Source organism: Vigna radiata, chromosome 2 (assembly GCF_000741045.1).
Source record: "Vigna radiata var. radiata cultivar VC1973A chromosome 2, Vradiata_ver6, whole genome shotgun sequence".
In the NCBI taxonomy this organism is placed as follows: Eukaryota; Viridiplantae; Streptophyta; class Magnoliopsida; order Fabales; family Fabaceae; genus Vigna; species Vigna radiata.
The window spans coordinates 500508-516180 of NC_028352.1; the positions used below are offsets into that span (position 1 = coordinate 500508).

The 15673-nt window shown below is 33.3% G+C and overlaps 3 protein-coding genes across 3 annotated transcripts; 2 read left to right on the plus strand and 1 right to left on the minus strand.

Moving 5' to 3' along the window:
- Nucleotides 1–838: 838 nt before the first annotated feature.
- LOC106778015 lies at nt 839–3182 on the plus strand. Its single transcript, XM_014665897.1, has 5 exons — nt 839–971; nt 1058–1213; nt 1291–1662; nt 1771–1847; nt 1947–3182. Exons 1-5 carry the CDS (start codon nt 839–841, stop codon nt 3180–3182), a joined length of 1974 nt encoding a protein of 657 aa, XP_014521383.1.
- A 619-nt stretch (nt 3183–3801) lies between these two features.
- On the minus strand, nt 3802–5925 carry LOC106778025 (endoglucanase 8). The gene is made up of 7 exons (XM_022787367.1): nt 5610–5925; nt 5109–5516; nt 4939–5031; nt 4708–4860; nt 4534–4642; nt 4293–4459; nt 3802–4207 (listed from the first exon to the last, which is right to left on the minus strand). Exons 1-7 carry the CDS (start codon nt 5847–5849, stop codon nt 3881–3883), a joined length of 1497 nt encoding a protein of 498 aa, XP_022643088.1. The 5' UTR covers nt 5850–5925; the 3' UTR covers nt 3802–3880.
- Nucleotides 5926–10568: 4643 nt separating this feature from the next.
- LOC106755685 (NAC domain-containing protein 7) lies at nt 10569–14588 on the plus strand. The gene is made up of 4 exons (XM_014637886.2): nt 10569–11537; nt 12796–12973; nt 13053–13324; nt 13590–14588. Exons 2-4 carry the CDS (start codon nt 12814–12816, stop codon nt 14190–14192), a joined length of 1035 nt encoding a protein of 344 aa, XP_014493372.1. The 5' UTR covers nt 10569–11537; nt 12796–12813; the 3' UTR covers nt 14193–14588.
- The last annotated feature ends 1085 nt before the right edge of the window (nt 14589–15673 follow it).

Sequence of the window (15673 nt, forward strand, 5' to 3'; positions counted from 1 at the left end):
GAATTCCGAACATTAGCTTTGGAAGGTCTTTTATCAACCATGAATAATTTAGATAATGATAATTTTTTTTTTTTAAACTTTAATATAAACCTTGTATTTACTTTTTATTTTTTTACAAATCTTAAATATATTTTAACACATCTTTTGATTAATAAGAATATAGATGCATTTTATTAATTTTTGACTAATCTTACAACATTTTATTAATTTTTAATTTACTAATCAAATATATTTTTAATTTCATCTTCTCTCATTATTTGAAGTTTTAAGATATTAGTTCAGTATTCCGATTCCATCATAGATTTCATTAAAAATTAATAAAATGTTGTAAGATTAATCAAAATTTAATAAAATGCATCTATATTCTTATTAATCAAAAGAGTATTAAATATGATGTATTAATATATATATATATATATATATATATATATATATATATATATATATATATATCTTTAGGAGTTATTTTTGTTTAAAAAGATAAATCTATAACTACATTCATCTCTAATTTATTTATCATATCAGTTATAAGATCAGTTGATAATCATTTGTTAAAAATANTATTAGTTAAGTTAGGTATTATTATTATTAAAGAGGTACAGTCAATTAATTATATATATGAAAAAAAAAACTGTAATTTTTATATTGATATATATGATATGAATATAGATAAAATGAGGAATCTGTTTTAGAAATTAAAAGATAATAGGTTCTGTTGTTTCCGAATAATTCTTTTTAGAGCGGAATTTGAATTTAAATTATAAATTAGTCTCTATTTATATCTCTTTTTCTTTCACTTGCTTTCTCCCTCTCCATTCTAAGGTTACACTGCAAAGCCATGGCTAACTCTGCTTCTCCTGCAACTTACATTGAAGACACACCTCCTCGAGTCCCGTCAGCTCTTACTATCGCTGCCATTGACACTAACGTAACCGTTCTTGAATTCATCAAGAACACATGCAACCAGGATGGTATTAAAGGTTAGATACACTATCTTTTCTTCAGAGAAAGCTTTACTCTTTTCTCATGTTCACGCTGCTTTTAACGTTCTGTGCAGTTCTGGCGTCCTCTGAATCTCAAAGTGCTGCGATTACATTACAAGAAAGGAAACAGCATATTGATTTGATACTCATAGAGGTTGATATGCCAATCATGAACGGCTACGAATTTATAGAATTTCTCAAGAAAGAACAAATTAATGTTCCTCTCATAAGTAAGCGACTAGTCCTATATATTTGACTCAAGTTTTCGAGTTTTTGACTTGTCTTACTGATAAAGAATAATTTGCAGTGATGTCTTCGGATGATAGTATGTCTTCCAGATTGAGGGCGATTAAACATGGAGCTTGTGATTATTGGATTAAACCTTTCCATGAGTTTCATTTGAAGAATAAGTTGACACGTCTATTTCAGAAGAAGTGCATCTGTGCAGATAAGCTGCAAAAGGATACTGGTTGCTTGGAAGATCATAATAAAAGAAGAGGAATAAGTGATAATTCTGAACTGGCTTCGTCTATGGTTCATGGGAGCAATAGCATGTCTGAAGAAAGCGATGATGTTGATGAATCAAGTAATCCACCTCCCACCAAGAAGCCTCGTGTTGTATGGGATAAAAAACTGAATGATTCATTTCTCAACGCCGTGGAAATACTTGGAGTTGATAGTATGATATGTTATTTTTATGAAACCAGTTCAGAATTATCATTTATTGCTCTTATTAAGCTAGCATTGTTTTGTACTGACAGTTTTACTTTTTCTTAATTTGTTTTAGATGCTGTGCCGAAGAAAATTCTTGAAATCATGAATGAACCTCGTTTAGAAAGATCACATGTTGCTAGTCATTTGCAGGTTAGTTTCTTTTCTATATTGAGTTTATGGGGTGTTTTTCCAAATTGTATTTTTCACAGTCATAGTGGCTGAGTATGAACTGAAATTTTTGATGGACAGAAACACAGAAATTCTTTAAAAAAGGGCAAACAGAAGGGCAAGTCATGCGATCCAGAGACACAGATACAGCAGCAACAACCGCAACAGAATGACATGTTTCTCATTTCAGGGAGACAGATAGAGCAACAACAATCGCAACAGAATGACATGTCATGGAACACGGAACCAAGGATGTGCGCAGTTGAAAGAATTCACTGGCAACCTTGTTCTGCTACTACAAGGACAGGTAACATGGTAGAGGAAGCTTTGGCAAATATACAATTGGCTGACAATTTTCATGCAGAGGCAACCTTGGCACATGATCAGCCTTTAGAAAGCTTTCCTAACATTGCCAGTTACCAGAATTTTCAACTGGAAACTCTAGATGATGCTTCTCTATGGGAATTATTTTTTCCATCTTATACAGAGCAAGTTGACGATCCCATCATGCATCAGATAAATAATATGAATGTACAGCAACAAAATGACATGTCATTCATCTCAGAGAGACAGCTACAAAAACAACCGCAACAGCATGACACGTCTCTCGTTTCAGAGAGACAAATAGAGCAACAACAATCGCAACAGAAGGACATGTCATTGCCAAGGACGTCTGCATTGCAACCTTGTTCTGCTACTGCAATGACAAATTTTCATCCTGGTTTTACAGGTAACATAGAAGAGGAAGCTTTGGCACATGGTCATCCTTTAGCAGCCTTTCCTAACGTTTCCATTACCGAGAATTCTTCAGAAGAACAATCAAATCCAAATAGACAACTGGCTAACAATTTTAATGCAGAGCAAGTTTTGGCACATGATCTTCCTTTAGCAACCTTTCCTAACATTGCCAGTAACCAAAATTCTCAACTGGGACCTCTAGATTATGCTTATATATATGGATTACTTTATCCATCTGATATACCGCTAGTTGACAATCCCACTATGCTACAGACAGATAATATGCAGCAGTCGATGCATCATAATCAAATGTATCCACTGAACTTTCAGCCATCTTCCACGATAATTTCTGGAAATCCAGCTTTTGCCTCCCAGAATTACAACTTTGGTATGAACATGGGTCATGGTTCTCAATCAATACGAGATGGAAATAGCATAGGTGAAGGAATTCTTGATCAATATAGCACTAAAGGTTCCATTTATCCTCCACAGTTTCAAAATGGTGCTGTCAGACGTTCTGCTGCAAGAGATTTTAGGAGCCAAAATCCCAATGTTGATGATAAATTCTATCAGAAATGAATCACCACAGTACATGTAGGAAAATGTGTAACTCTTATAACAATTTTTCATTTATGTGACGTGTACGATAGAAGTTTCTTTTGTGATTTTTATTTTTTTAATTTGTGGTAATTGACTTGTGTAAGTGTAGCCATACTTCCAAACAATTTTATTATATATTTGATTTGAAGTCGTGCTATCATAAAATAACATAATTTCTTTCTTTTTGTAAAATTAAAGAAGTCGTGTCATGTTATCTTTTAAGTCTAATGTTGTGAAATCTTTTCAAACTAACATAATGTTTTAAAAAGTTACATTATAATTTTAAAAGCAAATTACTCTAATTTGGTACAAGAAGTCTTAGTTCGTGTGGAGAATATTTAGGATTTGGTTGAAAAATTTTCAACCTATCATTTTAGAATATAATATTATTTTGATTATTAATTCATATATCAATTACTAGCGACTATATATTTTCACGAAAAAAATCATTATATATACGTTTTCTTATATTTACAATTTAATAATTATATTAAGAATACTACAAATAGCTAAAGGCATCTTTTGATAATTTTAGTTTATTTCATAAAAATTATTTAAATATATTTATGAACATACATGTTTTCTTAGATTTAGTCCCTTCCAATCATAGAGTAATAAAGACAAATAGTAATAAATAATAATAAAAGTTAGAAATAAATTAGGAGAGTTTGAAAAGTTTAGAATGAATGTGCATTGAAGTAAGCCAAAACACCGACAAGGGGTGCATTTACGTATGTTGTCGGTTCAGAGTGTACAAAATCTGTTCGAGAATCTGCGTACGAATCGTTAGGATAAGGTCCTCCCACGACAGCTCCTGAGAGCAAATTGGGGTTTGGATTTTGGCTTTCAAAGTAAAAAGATCCTTCTTTGCAACCAATACGAGGAGGATAATCATCCACTGATGGCAACGACGACGCACGATGATGTATTTTTTCAGGGTATTTCGCTCCATATCCTACCATGTATGACATATTCAGTGGATTGCTTCCTAGTATGTAATCCACCTGCAAGATCAACACTTCCAATTCATATATATGATCATTCTCTGCTACATTACATTACATAGATTACATTCACGAAAATACGTACCTGGCCTCTTGCTATTTGTCTAAGTCGGGTTCGAGAAGCAAAAACGTTACCACCACAGTCAATCTCTTTATTTGTCTTCTTCAAATAGCCAGCATAAACCAGAAACAGGAATGAGATTGCTGTTGTATGCTGTAAGTTACTTCCCCCAGGCTTGAACAGAAGCCCACCTAGTTAATTTTTCATTAATTGTGTTCAATGTGATTACATATACTTAAGATTTATGTATAACTAATTAACATACCTGGAGAGTATTTGACTGATACCGAAGGTGATTCAGGCAGCACACTACAGACAAACTTGTCCGCATTGAATGTGAAAGGGTTAGAATTTGAGCTGCTATTGATTAGAAGCTGCAAGATAAGAAACATTAGCCATAGCAGAAACAATAGATAATGTACAAAAGAAGTATATATACCTTTGAAAGGAGCACGTTGATGCCAGCGTCCTTTGTGTCCCATCCAAATTCAGCGAAGCTTTTCAGATTATGAATGTTTTGATCAATGTAATCAAAGTAATAAGGGCGCTTAGTAGCCTTCAACAACCATGCTGCTCCCCACACCAATTCGTCCTATGTTTATATAATTCACATTTCATCTAAGTCTTTCTAATACCATTGGCAATGTTTGAAAAACTAGAATCCGCCTACCTGGTAGCCACCAAAATCACAATAGAATGGACACACCCACGGTCCGAGGCTGTCGTTGTATGATCCTCTGTATTTATCGGCAAAGTCGAAAACCTGATTACAAAGAAAAGTCTATTAAATTAAGCATTGAAACAAATGTGGCAGGAAAATGGATAAATATTTATTTATACCATTATGGCCCTTTGCAGAAGCCTTGCAGAATAACCAATGTGATATTTCCTGAAGACAATAGAAGAAGCTGCAAGTGCTGCTGCAATCTCTGCAGAGACTTCAGAGCCAGGGTGGTCCCTGCTAACGGCGTAGGCTGTTCTGAGGGTGTCCATGTCTTCAGGTCTCTCCCAGCAGTTATGATCAGCATAAGGGTCACCAACTTGTGCAAACACTATTCCAGGGATGCTTGTGGCTTTCAGAAAATACTCCGTACCCCAACGAATAGCGTCCAGCGCGTGTTTAAGATCTGGACCCATGAATTTTCCGAACTCTATTACACTCCACGCCAGCATCGTCGTTGAAAATGCCATTGGAAAGTTGAATTTCACGTTGTCACCAGCATCGTAGTATCCCCCAACCAAGTCAACCTGTTTCATGGCTCATTGCATCACCAAATCATCTTCTTAATCAATTCATTTATTCATGGAAAAAAAGAAAAATTCTGAAAGTGAAGTAATTACTTTTTGAGGGAAAGGAAATATTGTAGTAGCATGTGGAGGGAGAAGATAGAGATCATGAAGTGCAGAATCCTTCCTCCAAGTCATCCTCTGTGTTGGTGGGAGCTTCCCTGATCTCTGCCCTTCAAAGAATAATATGCTCTTTGACAAGGCCTCTCCATAATTATGCTGCAAACCTCTTACATTTACACACCACATCAACAACAGCATGAACACTAACCTTAACCTTTGCGGAAAACCCATGTTCTCTCTGTCGCTTGGAAGAAGAGGAAAGGGTTAACTAACACATTATACGTACATGCATCGATATCATACAAATGGGCGTTAAATAGACAACCTTAAACAAACGTATTTCCATGAAAAAGGTCAAGAACGTGAAACGTACGGATTATGTTTATCTTAAAAAGATAAGGAAGAAAGCATTTGCATGCGCAAGAAAAGGTAACTAAGAAAGAAGATTCATAGAAAAAGGAAAACAGAAAGAATGTTGACACAATAAAGAAAGCATGCAGTTTGGGGAGCTTGTGTGTGAAATGGAGTGTCTACAATGTTAGTTTCTTCTAAATTAATATAGTATTTGCATTTCTAATACCCTCTCTCTTTACTTATGTAGTGTCTTACTTAGGATAAACCATTATTATTATTATTATTAACCTTCAAAACAAAAGTTTTCATATAAAATATTGTCTTTTTAATAACTTTTTTGTAATGGATTACGTGAGAGTTTCTCATATGAAATATATAAATCAATAAAATAATAATATATAATTTGTTGTCAAAAAAAAATATGATGTATAAACTCCCAAGTCACGTTTTTGTCTATTGTTTATGTAATTTTTTTAAAACTTTTACAAATTAGAGACAAATATGAAAGAGAAAATTCCACAATATAAATAAATAGTGAATGAAAAAAAAGAAAAAAATATTATACGAAAGCTTTTATATAACTTTATTATTTGAATTACATTTTTTTCTTTTTCCTCTTCATAATTGTGTTTGTAAATAGTGTCTTCTTCGGGAGAGAAGTCAATTTGAGTTTTTTTCTTTTCTTTTAAAATGGATAGTTTCAAAGGTTGTTCTAATATGGTTAAACTATTATCTTTTTTCTAATAATAAAATGTAAATACATTGTAGGTGCAATATTAACTAATAATAAAGTGACATTTTTATGCACGACTTTTAAAATAAACTTCATAAAAGTTAATAACTTGTAATAATGTGAATATCAAAAGACTATTATATTTTCAGAACATTATAATTAAAATTAAATGAAAACAATTTCTCATCTTTTAAAATTGTATATATTTTAAAGCATCCGTATATTAAAAAAAAAGCTGCTCATAAAAAACTAAATTCCGAAACAATGAACGTAGCCTTATCGTTTCTAGTTTTCTGGGGAACTTTATTCATCATATTCTATGAATTTATGGCAGTTTAAGGCTTTCACAGAAAATATGACATATGGGTGAAGATGAAGGGGTGATTCTATCCTTTTGTAATTATAATGTCATTAAGCTATTTTTTACATTCTTTTTATAGATTATACGGATTTATAATTATATATTATTTTTACTGATCAAACAAAATTATTCAAAAATATATCAGTGCACTACTTAAACTATTTTAAAACTTCAATAAAAGTATTCACATAATCATTTATGGTCTATTTTTAAAGTCACTTGTTATTTTAATTACAAATTTTTCATCAGTAAAATTTCGGTATTAACTTATTAAGAATGCATTCCAATATATTAATACAAATTGTATTGCACTTTGAAAAAAAAAATGACAGAATATTTTTTGTATCACCCATAATATTTTTTTAGTGTCCTTGAGTAGAAGAACAATTTTCAGGTAAACATCACCTTCGATGCCTAACGGTTTGATAGTGTATGTGTTAAGTGATGCATGGAAATTAATTAATTAAGTAATTCTAACAATTTTTCTAATCTTTAGCTGAAAGGGCATAATTATATTCAGTGTGTGTCATAAACCAATGAACATTAATAAATTTGTATGTATGAGAAATGTAGCACTTCAAATTAAGAAGGGTTGGGGATATTATCCGTTCAAACATTAGAATTTACAAAGTCTAAAATATATTATGTTTAAAAAAGTATCAAAAAATCTATTTAAAGATAGGAAAAAGTTAAAAATGTTGTTGGAAGTTGGAAGTTCTCTCTATTTAAAAGTTGACCTTTAACTAATTATATATATGATAAAGAAAAGTGAAGTGTTTAATTAATTAATTAATTTTGCCGTCTCTATTATAATGTTTAGTTAGATATGAATAAGAAAAGTTATGACTATAGTTTTTCAGTAATTGAAAGGTTATTACGACTTCAAAAATATTTTTGATCACGCATTTTACTACGATAGCATGACATAATAAAGAGCTCAGACCATAAAATAAAATATAATACAAGCATAGCAAGCAATTTATTACATAAATGACTAGTCATTTATGTAATCGTATTGATATTATTAGGGTTATAATTGGTTTTATCATTTATAAGGTGGCACACCATACATCAACATGTAATCATGTATCTAATTTCTGAAAAACAAGGTGATGACACAATGGAAACTGCAAAATTAACACAATTATTAAAATCATTAACCCATTCATGAAATAAGTTGACAAATCACATAAATTATCTTTTCTTCTTCTCTTTTTTAGCATCTCACTCATGTTTTCTGGGATCATTCAATTCTCCAAGTATATATATCATATAAAAAAATCATGACTTTTTTTCATTCACATGGAAGCTTCATCTTCTTCTAAATCTGTTCCTCCACCGAAAATAAAATAAAATACCATTTTTTTTATATCACTATTTTAGAACCCTACATTCCCATCTTAACCTCAGTGAAGGGCAGAAAAGTTGACGAAGGTCCTTGGAAATAAAGGGCAACACTGTCATGTGGGAGCATATAGAAGTGTGGAGGAGAAGCAACCCTAGACATAGAAACCCTAGGATGGTGCGAAACAAAACATCCATGATGTAAACGAGGTAGTGATATCGGAGGTGGGGCCCTATGTGCATTTCAGAAGCCGCATCCAACACCGTTCGTTCCTTGCCACGTCACCCACAAGTGATGATTCATCACTAGGTCCACTTCTTTCAATCACAACCCCACATCCAAAGGTCAACTTCATTTTCTTATTTATTTATTTATTTATTTTTATTTTCAAGATTGACATCAAGATTTCTTAGTTATTGCTGCTATTATTATTGTGAGGTGCAAATAATACCCACGCTCACACAAAACCCAATTATATCATAACCTTTTCCACCATTAATACCACATCGCAAGCTTTCTTTTCTTCCTATATATATCCATATTGTTTATGTTCAACAAAAACATCTCAAAGCTTTACTTTTTGTCCTTAAGTTTTGCACCATTATTATTAATATTTTCTTCCTATAAAGACAAAGTAATTAATATTTCTGTTGAAGAAAACACCCACAAGAATAATTAGGTTCCGAGTAATAAGTTTGTATGGCTATTATGAGTGGCACTTCCCTAAAATTGCACGTGTTGTTGCACTAAAGGGTGTGTGAAGTGTGGAAGATCAATTTCTCAATTCCCAACAAAAAAAAAAACGAGACGGACCACGTCTTGGGCCCACTTACCGTAGTGGGCTCCGCACAACTCAGCCCAACTTGCAATGCTAATCATATAGGCTAGCTCACGCCGGACCACGAGCCGCTACGTACACTCAGCCATCAAACTTAGGTGGGTCCCGCATTCCATCACACTGCTCACTCACTGGCTCGGCTTCATCGGCTTTGCATACCAACTCGGCTGGCTTAGCGGTTTTGCAAAAAGGTTCACGGAATGGGCCCAATGGCTTTACCTTTAAATAAAAGTATTCCTCTACTCTTCTGCTACTAAAAGTAATATTTCACAATTACAATTCAAGGACCTCACAATATTTGCAAAATGGGTACCGCAAGTAACCATATTTTTTAATGTGCATAGTTTGTAAAAACTGTTTAATAATCTATGAAGTTTTATAATGTACTTTCCCTCATACTAACTCTGTCACATCGACCATTACTGCAACTAGCAACTTATGATGTACCTTGTAAAAGAATGTTATACATTTGATTCTCCGGTGTCTAACATCACAAACACGTGACCATATTCTAATGAAATTTCACTGAAATGATTATATACACATGCTCAAATAAAACTTAGTTTCTTATGTACAAATAACAGAAATAAAAGTTATGTGAAGTCTGAGAGAACGGGACGGGGAGTGAATTCCGTAATGAATTGAGCAGCTGTGACAGTGAGACGTGCAACTATAGATATATAACATCAATTATGACTCTCGATAGTGTGATGGAAACGCATTGGTCGCAACAAAATTAGTTCCATCTAATTGTAATAATGAAATCATGCCATATACCACCAATATGGGATTCATTATACACTAATACCATTTTTTAAAAACAATCAAAAAGCTGTTTTGCTATATTAACAATATATACTAATCTGGTTGAATAGAAATTCCATTGCTTCTAACAATTAATTTATTCTTTTCTTTTGTCTGGTTCAAGACAAATGAAATAATTATCACTTTAAGGACATTACCTTTTCCATGTATATATAGTCTGATATAATTATTACAAGAACACCTTTGACATTAACAAGGTAAGTAAATTAATGAATACACATGTTGTAACTACTGGTATATATATATATATGGTCGATAGCAGAAAATCATTAACCTAATTGTCAGGGAAACAAGCATCAACAGTAAGATAATAAGGGACAAGATGGAGAAGAATGTTGAGAAGAATTGGCATATATATATATATATATATATATATATATATATATATATATATATGAGAAGCAAATGTTTGGAAGAAGATGGAGATCCATTGTCACTTCCAATGGAGACCATGATGTGAATTTAATTACAGTTGAGAATCGAAGGTGGTGGAAATGGTAGGGACTAAGAATGAAGGAGGGGGCCACCATGCCTCATTTGTGTGTGAGAGGTGTGCATGCCTTTTTTTTCCCAAAAGCCAGAAGGCTTGGCTGTTCCATTACGTCACCACCAAATTTGTTTACTCTTTTTAGTGCCTTGTGGAAACCCTTTAAGATTCGTCATTCATCTAAGCTGCTACTTCCTCTCTGCCTTCACCGTTTCATACTTTCCTCTCTGCAATCTTTACTCTAACATATTATGCAAACCTTCCTCATACATACATAGAAAGAGACCCTTTTGCCCACTGAAAACAAAGCTGTTCACTTTGTGTTGGTTGCCTTCAGTCTCTTTCAGCTTCAGGTTGAGCTGCCACTGCCCAACCATTTCCTTTCACCTCTTCCATTTTTTCCGCCACCTTTTCTCCCTCTCCGTCACTCACAAACCTTTCCCACCAATTCAGCCTAACCGACACTCAGATCTTGTTCGTCATATATATCTTGTATTGTTTGCCAGAAACCGAACAGAAGCATGTATATCTTTAGGGTTTTATTTTTCTGTGTTACTGTTTTCCTTCTTCTTTGACCTACTTTTCCAGAAACAAAAGAGAACTCTTCCCGGCGTTGATCTTCAGACGTTGCCGCTTTCTGTTCTTCTTCTTGTACGCCTTTTTCCTCGGGATCCGATCCCACAAGTAAAAAACACAGGTTGTTTGTTTCTTGTGAGAGAACAAAAAGCTAACAGAAAAAGTCGACGGGTTCTGTTCCCGAGGACTTGTGTTTGTTACTGTTTCAACCTTTTTCAGTGCTTTTATTGCGTTGAAAATCTTTGTCTGATTTAGGAGCATTTTCCCTATATATTCTGGAGTTAAAGTTGAGACATATCACCACAGCACCACTTTCATCTCGGTGCACAAAACACCAACTCATTTTGGAGGAAGATTTGTGACAGAACCACACTCAGATCTGTGAAGACTAGCTTGATCTGTGAGCTCTCTTACACTTTCTGTCTAAATTCTTTTTTAATTTTCTTTGCTTTGTCTTGAAGCTAAACCTCCTGCACTTTCTCATAAGATATAGAAGTCGCACGACATAACCCAAAAAAAGAAGTGTAGAGTTCTTACTTAACAGATCTTAAACTCAACATATTCTTAATGTGAGCATATTCAAAGGGGTTTGATTTGCACCTCGTTTTCTCCAACCTCGAAGGAGGCGATTTTGTTTCCTATATGATCTTGTTTGAGTTTAAGCATATATACTGTTAGACATTATAAGAAGGTTCATGAACTTTATCCCTTTATAAGCATGGGTCATATATTAGTGGCAATCACAATGAGTGACAATCACTTGTATATGTTCATCTAGGACTAGTAAGTCTTGTGCATGTCTCCTATCGCATGTGTGTTGACTATGTGAGTGTTTCGCACGCATAATCATCATGGTCATACCTTTTCTCCATATATTATATATAGCGATTCTATACTTCTTTTCCAATATATTCGATATGTGATCTAAACTTTAATGCTTTCAGCACTGTATTGTGTATATACTCATTGGGTTGAGATGTACGGTTAAGTATATGATTTATTCTTTTCCCACCTTTTCTTGCCACAACAGAAGGACTGGAAGAGAGAAGGAAAAAAGGGAGATAATTTAGGGAATTTGACAGTGAAATATAGAACGAAAAACGAGTTTTAGATTAATGGACTGCGAAAATCTGGGTCACAAAAAGTAATTAAATTTGGGATTAGTGATAAACTTGTTGATTATTATTTAGTTTACTGACTGAAGTAGATTACTGCGTAGCTAATTTATGTGTAAAAGTTTGTTATTTTTCGTCCGGGAACCTCATTCCCTAATTTTCATAAGTTACTATTATATGTTAAAAGCTAATGAGTGGAAAACCACTTTTAACTCACTCTAATCATGGTTACTGTCAATAAGTTCGGGGAAAACATTATTAAACCAGAAAGAAAGAAGAGGAACTGAGCAATGCCATACTTTTTTTTTTTTTTAATTATTCTCGAAGGGTGAAAAATTCAATATAATGATCAACTTCGCCTTGTCAAAGTGCAAGAGAACAGTGTACTGGTATGACAAAATTCATGTTGCTTGCATATACCTGTAATATGATAAAAGTTTTGGTTGTATGTATATAAATTAACTTGTTAAAGAATATGATAGAAGGCCAAATCTACTTCACCATATTTGCTATCATACTTACTGGATTCAATTTAATTTGCAGGAATCAACAGAAGAGAACATGGATAGTTTCACTCATGTTCCCCCCGGTTTTAGGTTTCATCCAACGGATGAAGAGCTTGTTGATTACTACCTTAGGAAGAAAGTGGCTTCAAGGAGGATTGATCTGGATGTCATAAAAGATGTTGACCTCTACAAAATTGAGCCATGGGATCTTCAAGGTAGTACATAGCATCTCAATTCAAGAGGTGAAAGAAATACTGCTAATTGACTTCTTCATTTTCTTTTTAAACTTTGAAGAGATTTGCAGAATAGGAACGGAAGAGCAAAACGAATGGTACTTCTTTAGCCACAAAGACAAGAAGTATCCAACTGGAACTCGCACAAATAGAGCAACTGCAGCTGGGTTTTGGAAAGCGACAGGAAGAGACAAGGCAATCTATTCCAAACATGAACTGATAGGCATGAGGAAAACCTTAGTCTTTTATAAAGGTCGAGCACCAAATGGACAAAAGTCAGATTGGATAATGCATGAATATCGGCTTGAAACAGAAGAAAATGGCACTCCACAGGCAAGTTCAGTTATAATGAACAAAAAGAATTGCTGTTAAAAAATTCAGACTCCATAAAATATAAATAACCTACTTATATTCAATTACAAGAATCACCATATAGAAAAATACATAGCAACATTGAGTTCAATTTATAGTCATGGCGTGTTACAATACGACTTGGAATTATTTATCCAACGATATAAAAGGAAAGAACAGCATGCATGCATGCATATGCATGTGTAGCATTTTGAGTATAATTCACCTTTGTTGATGAATGAAGCAGGAAGAAGGTTGGGTTGTGTGTAGAGTATTCAAGAAGAGAGTAACAACAATGCGTAAAGTGAATGAGCACGAGTCTCCCAGTTGGTATGATGAGCAAGTATCTTTCATTCAAGACATGGACTCACCGAAGCAGACCTCTCAATCTAATCTGGTCTACCAGCTTCCCTATCATTGCAAGAAAGAGCTAGATGTGCCCTACCAGATGCCTCGTGACCACTTCCTTCCACTTCTGGAGAGCCCAAATCCCATGGCACCATATCTTCTAGATCATGTGAACCACTCCACCACTCTGCTTCCCTCGTTACTCATACAAGAAGAACATGTTATAGGTCAGCAAATAAACCTTCAGACAACCTACGGCAAAAGCAACCGCAATGATCAAGTAACTGATTGGCGAGTGCTTGACAAGTTCGTTGCTTCACAACTCAGTCAAGATGGATCCAAAGACAATGCCTACTCAAACACCACAGCCAGTATCTTTCACGGCAATGACAGTGGCAATTGCAATGTACAGTTCAGACATTTCGACAAACATGAGATGGTGGTGCCTCCAGAAAATGCCTCAACATCAAACTCCAGCTGCCCAATTGCATTATGGAAATAGCGACTGCATCATAAATTGGTTTTGGGTACATACTAATTATAGGTACTTAGCTAAAAACATCTCTTGCAAGTACTGTTTAAGTGCCTGTACATAATAAACGCATAATGAGCAAAACTTTAACTATTGTGGAGCTTCTCGCTCCACTGCAGCTATCTAGCTTCTAGCATATATTCAACTGAAAAGAAAGAAAATGAATGGGACGTGAAATACTTAGTATAAAAAGCCATATCTATATTTCTCTGAAGATGGAAAGGTTTGAAAGGGTACGCATGCATGATGAGCTCTGCCATGTAAACCGAGGTCCCACGGCCACATTCGCTGTTTTCATTGGAGTGACAGGGTGGTCCACACATATATTATATATATGTCTATGTTACAATTAAAACAAAATAGTTATAGAATAAACTGTTCTTTTTTTCCTTTTTACTTTCTTTATTAATTTGAGCCTATATTTTTACATTGATGATGGCACATAAAAACTTTATTTTTGCTAATTAAACATCATTAAACATGAAATTATAAATAATTTAAAATGAATCAACGAGGAAAGTAAAAATTTTACATTTAAAGGGTTTATGAAAATTAAAGATTGCATGTGTAATGTTTTTAAACACCATCAAACATTAAAGTATAATAATTTAAAATGAGTATTATGTTTATTAGATGTTTAAAGGGTGTGGGAAAATTAAAGAATGTATATTAATATTTTTCTAAAATTATAAAAGAGAAATAAAATGACATTATATAAGTTTTGTATAATTTTTTGTTTATAAACATCGCATCTCTCTTTCTCGACATGGTTTTGTGTCTTTGCAGCAGAGAACATATATATAATTCTCTTTTAATTTCTTCATGCTAAAAATTAGTGTGTACAAGTTTATAAATAGAGTAAAAAGAGAGACCCGAATGTAAAATCTTAATCATCAATAGAAAAAAGAAATAATACAATTTATAGGGTTATATATGACAAAACACATACCAGAAATTTAATAAAAAGCAGAAACAAAATAACTAATTATATAATATTCATATATTTAATTTAGTTATATTTTATTCTAATATTAATTAAGTGATATATATATATATAGCCTTAGTCTTTTTATGTGTTATGCTCTCTTTCCTTGGAAACAAAGATTAAAAGTATATATATAATGATTGATTACGGTCCATGAAGCTTATATACTAAGAGAAATCAAAGGTTAAAAATAAAGACATATATATATTCTGAAAAGTTAATTAAAATGTATATATGGGGATCTTGATTTGGCTTGTGTGATAATATATATTTGATGATGAAGCAAGAAAAGAAACACAGAAGACAATAGATGGTACTACATATTCTTTGCTCCTAAGTCTCGCAATATATGCATCCAATTCTATCTCAGGTTTAGAAGCCAAGCAAAAGTTACACCTATATATAGCCTAGCCTTCTTATTCAATAAACAACAACCTTTCTCTATAATTACTTCTTCCAAGTGCCA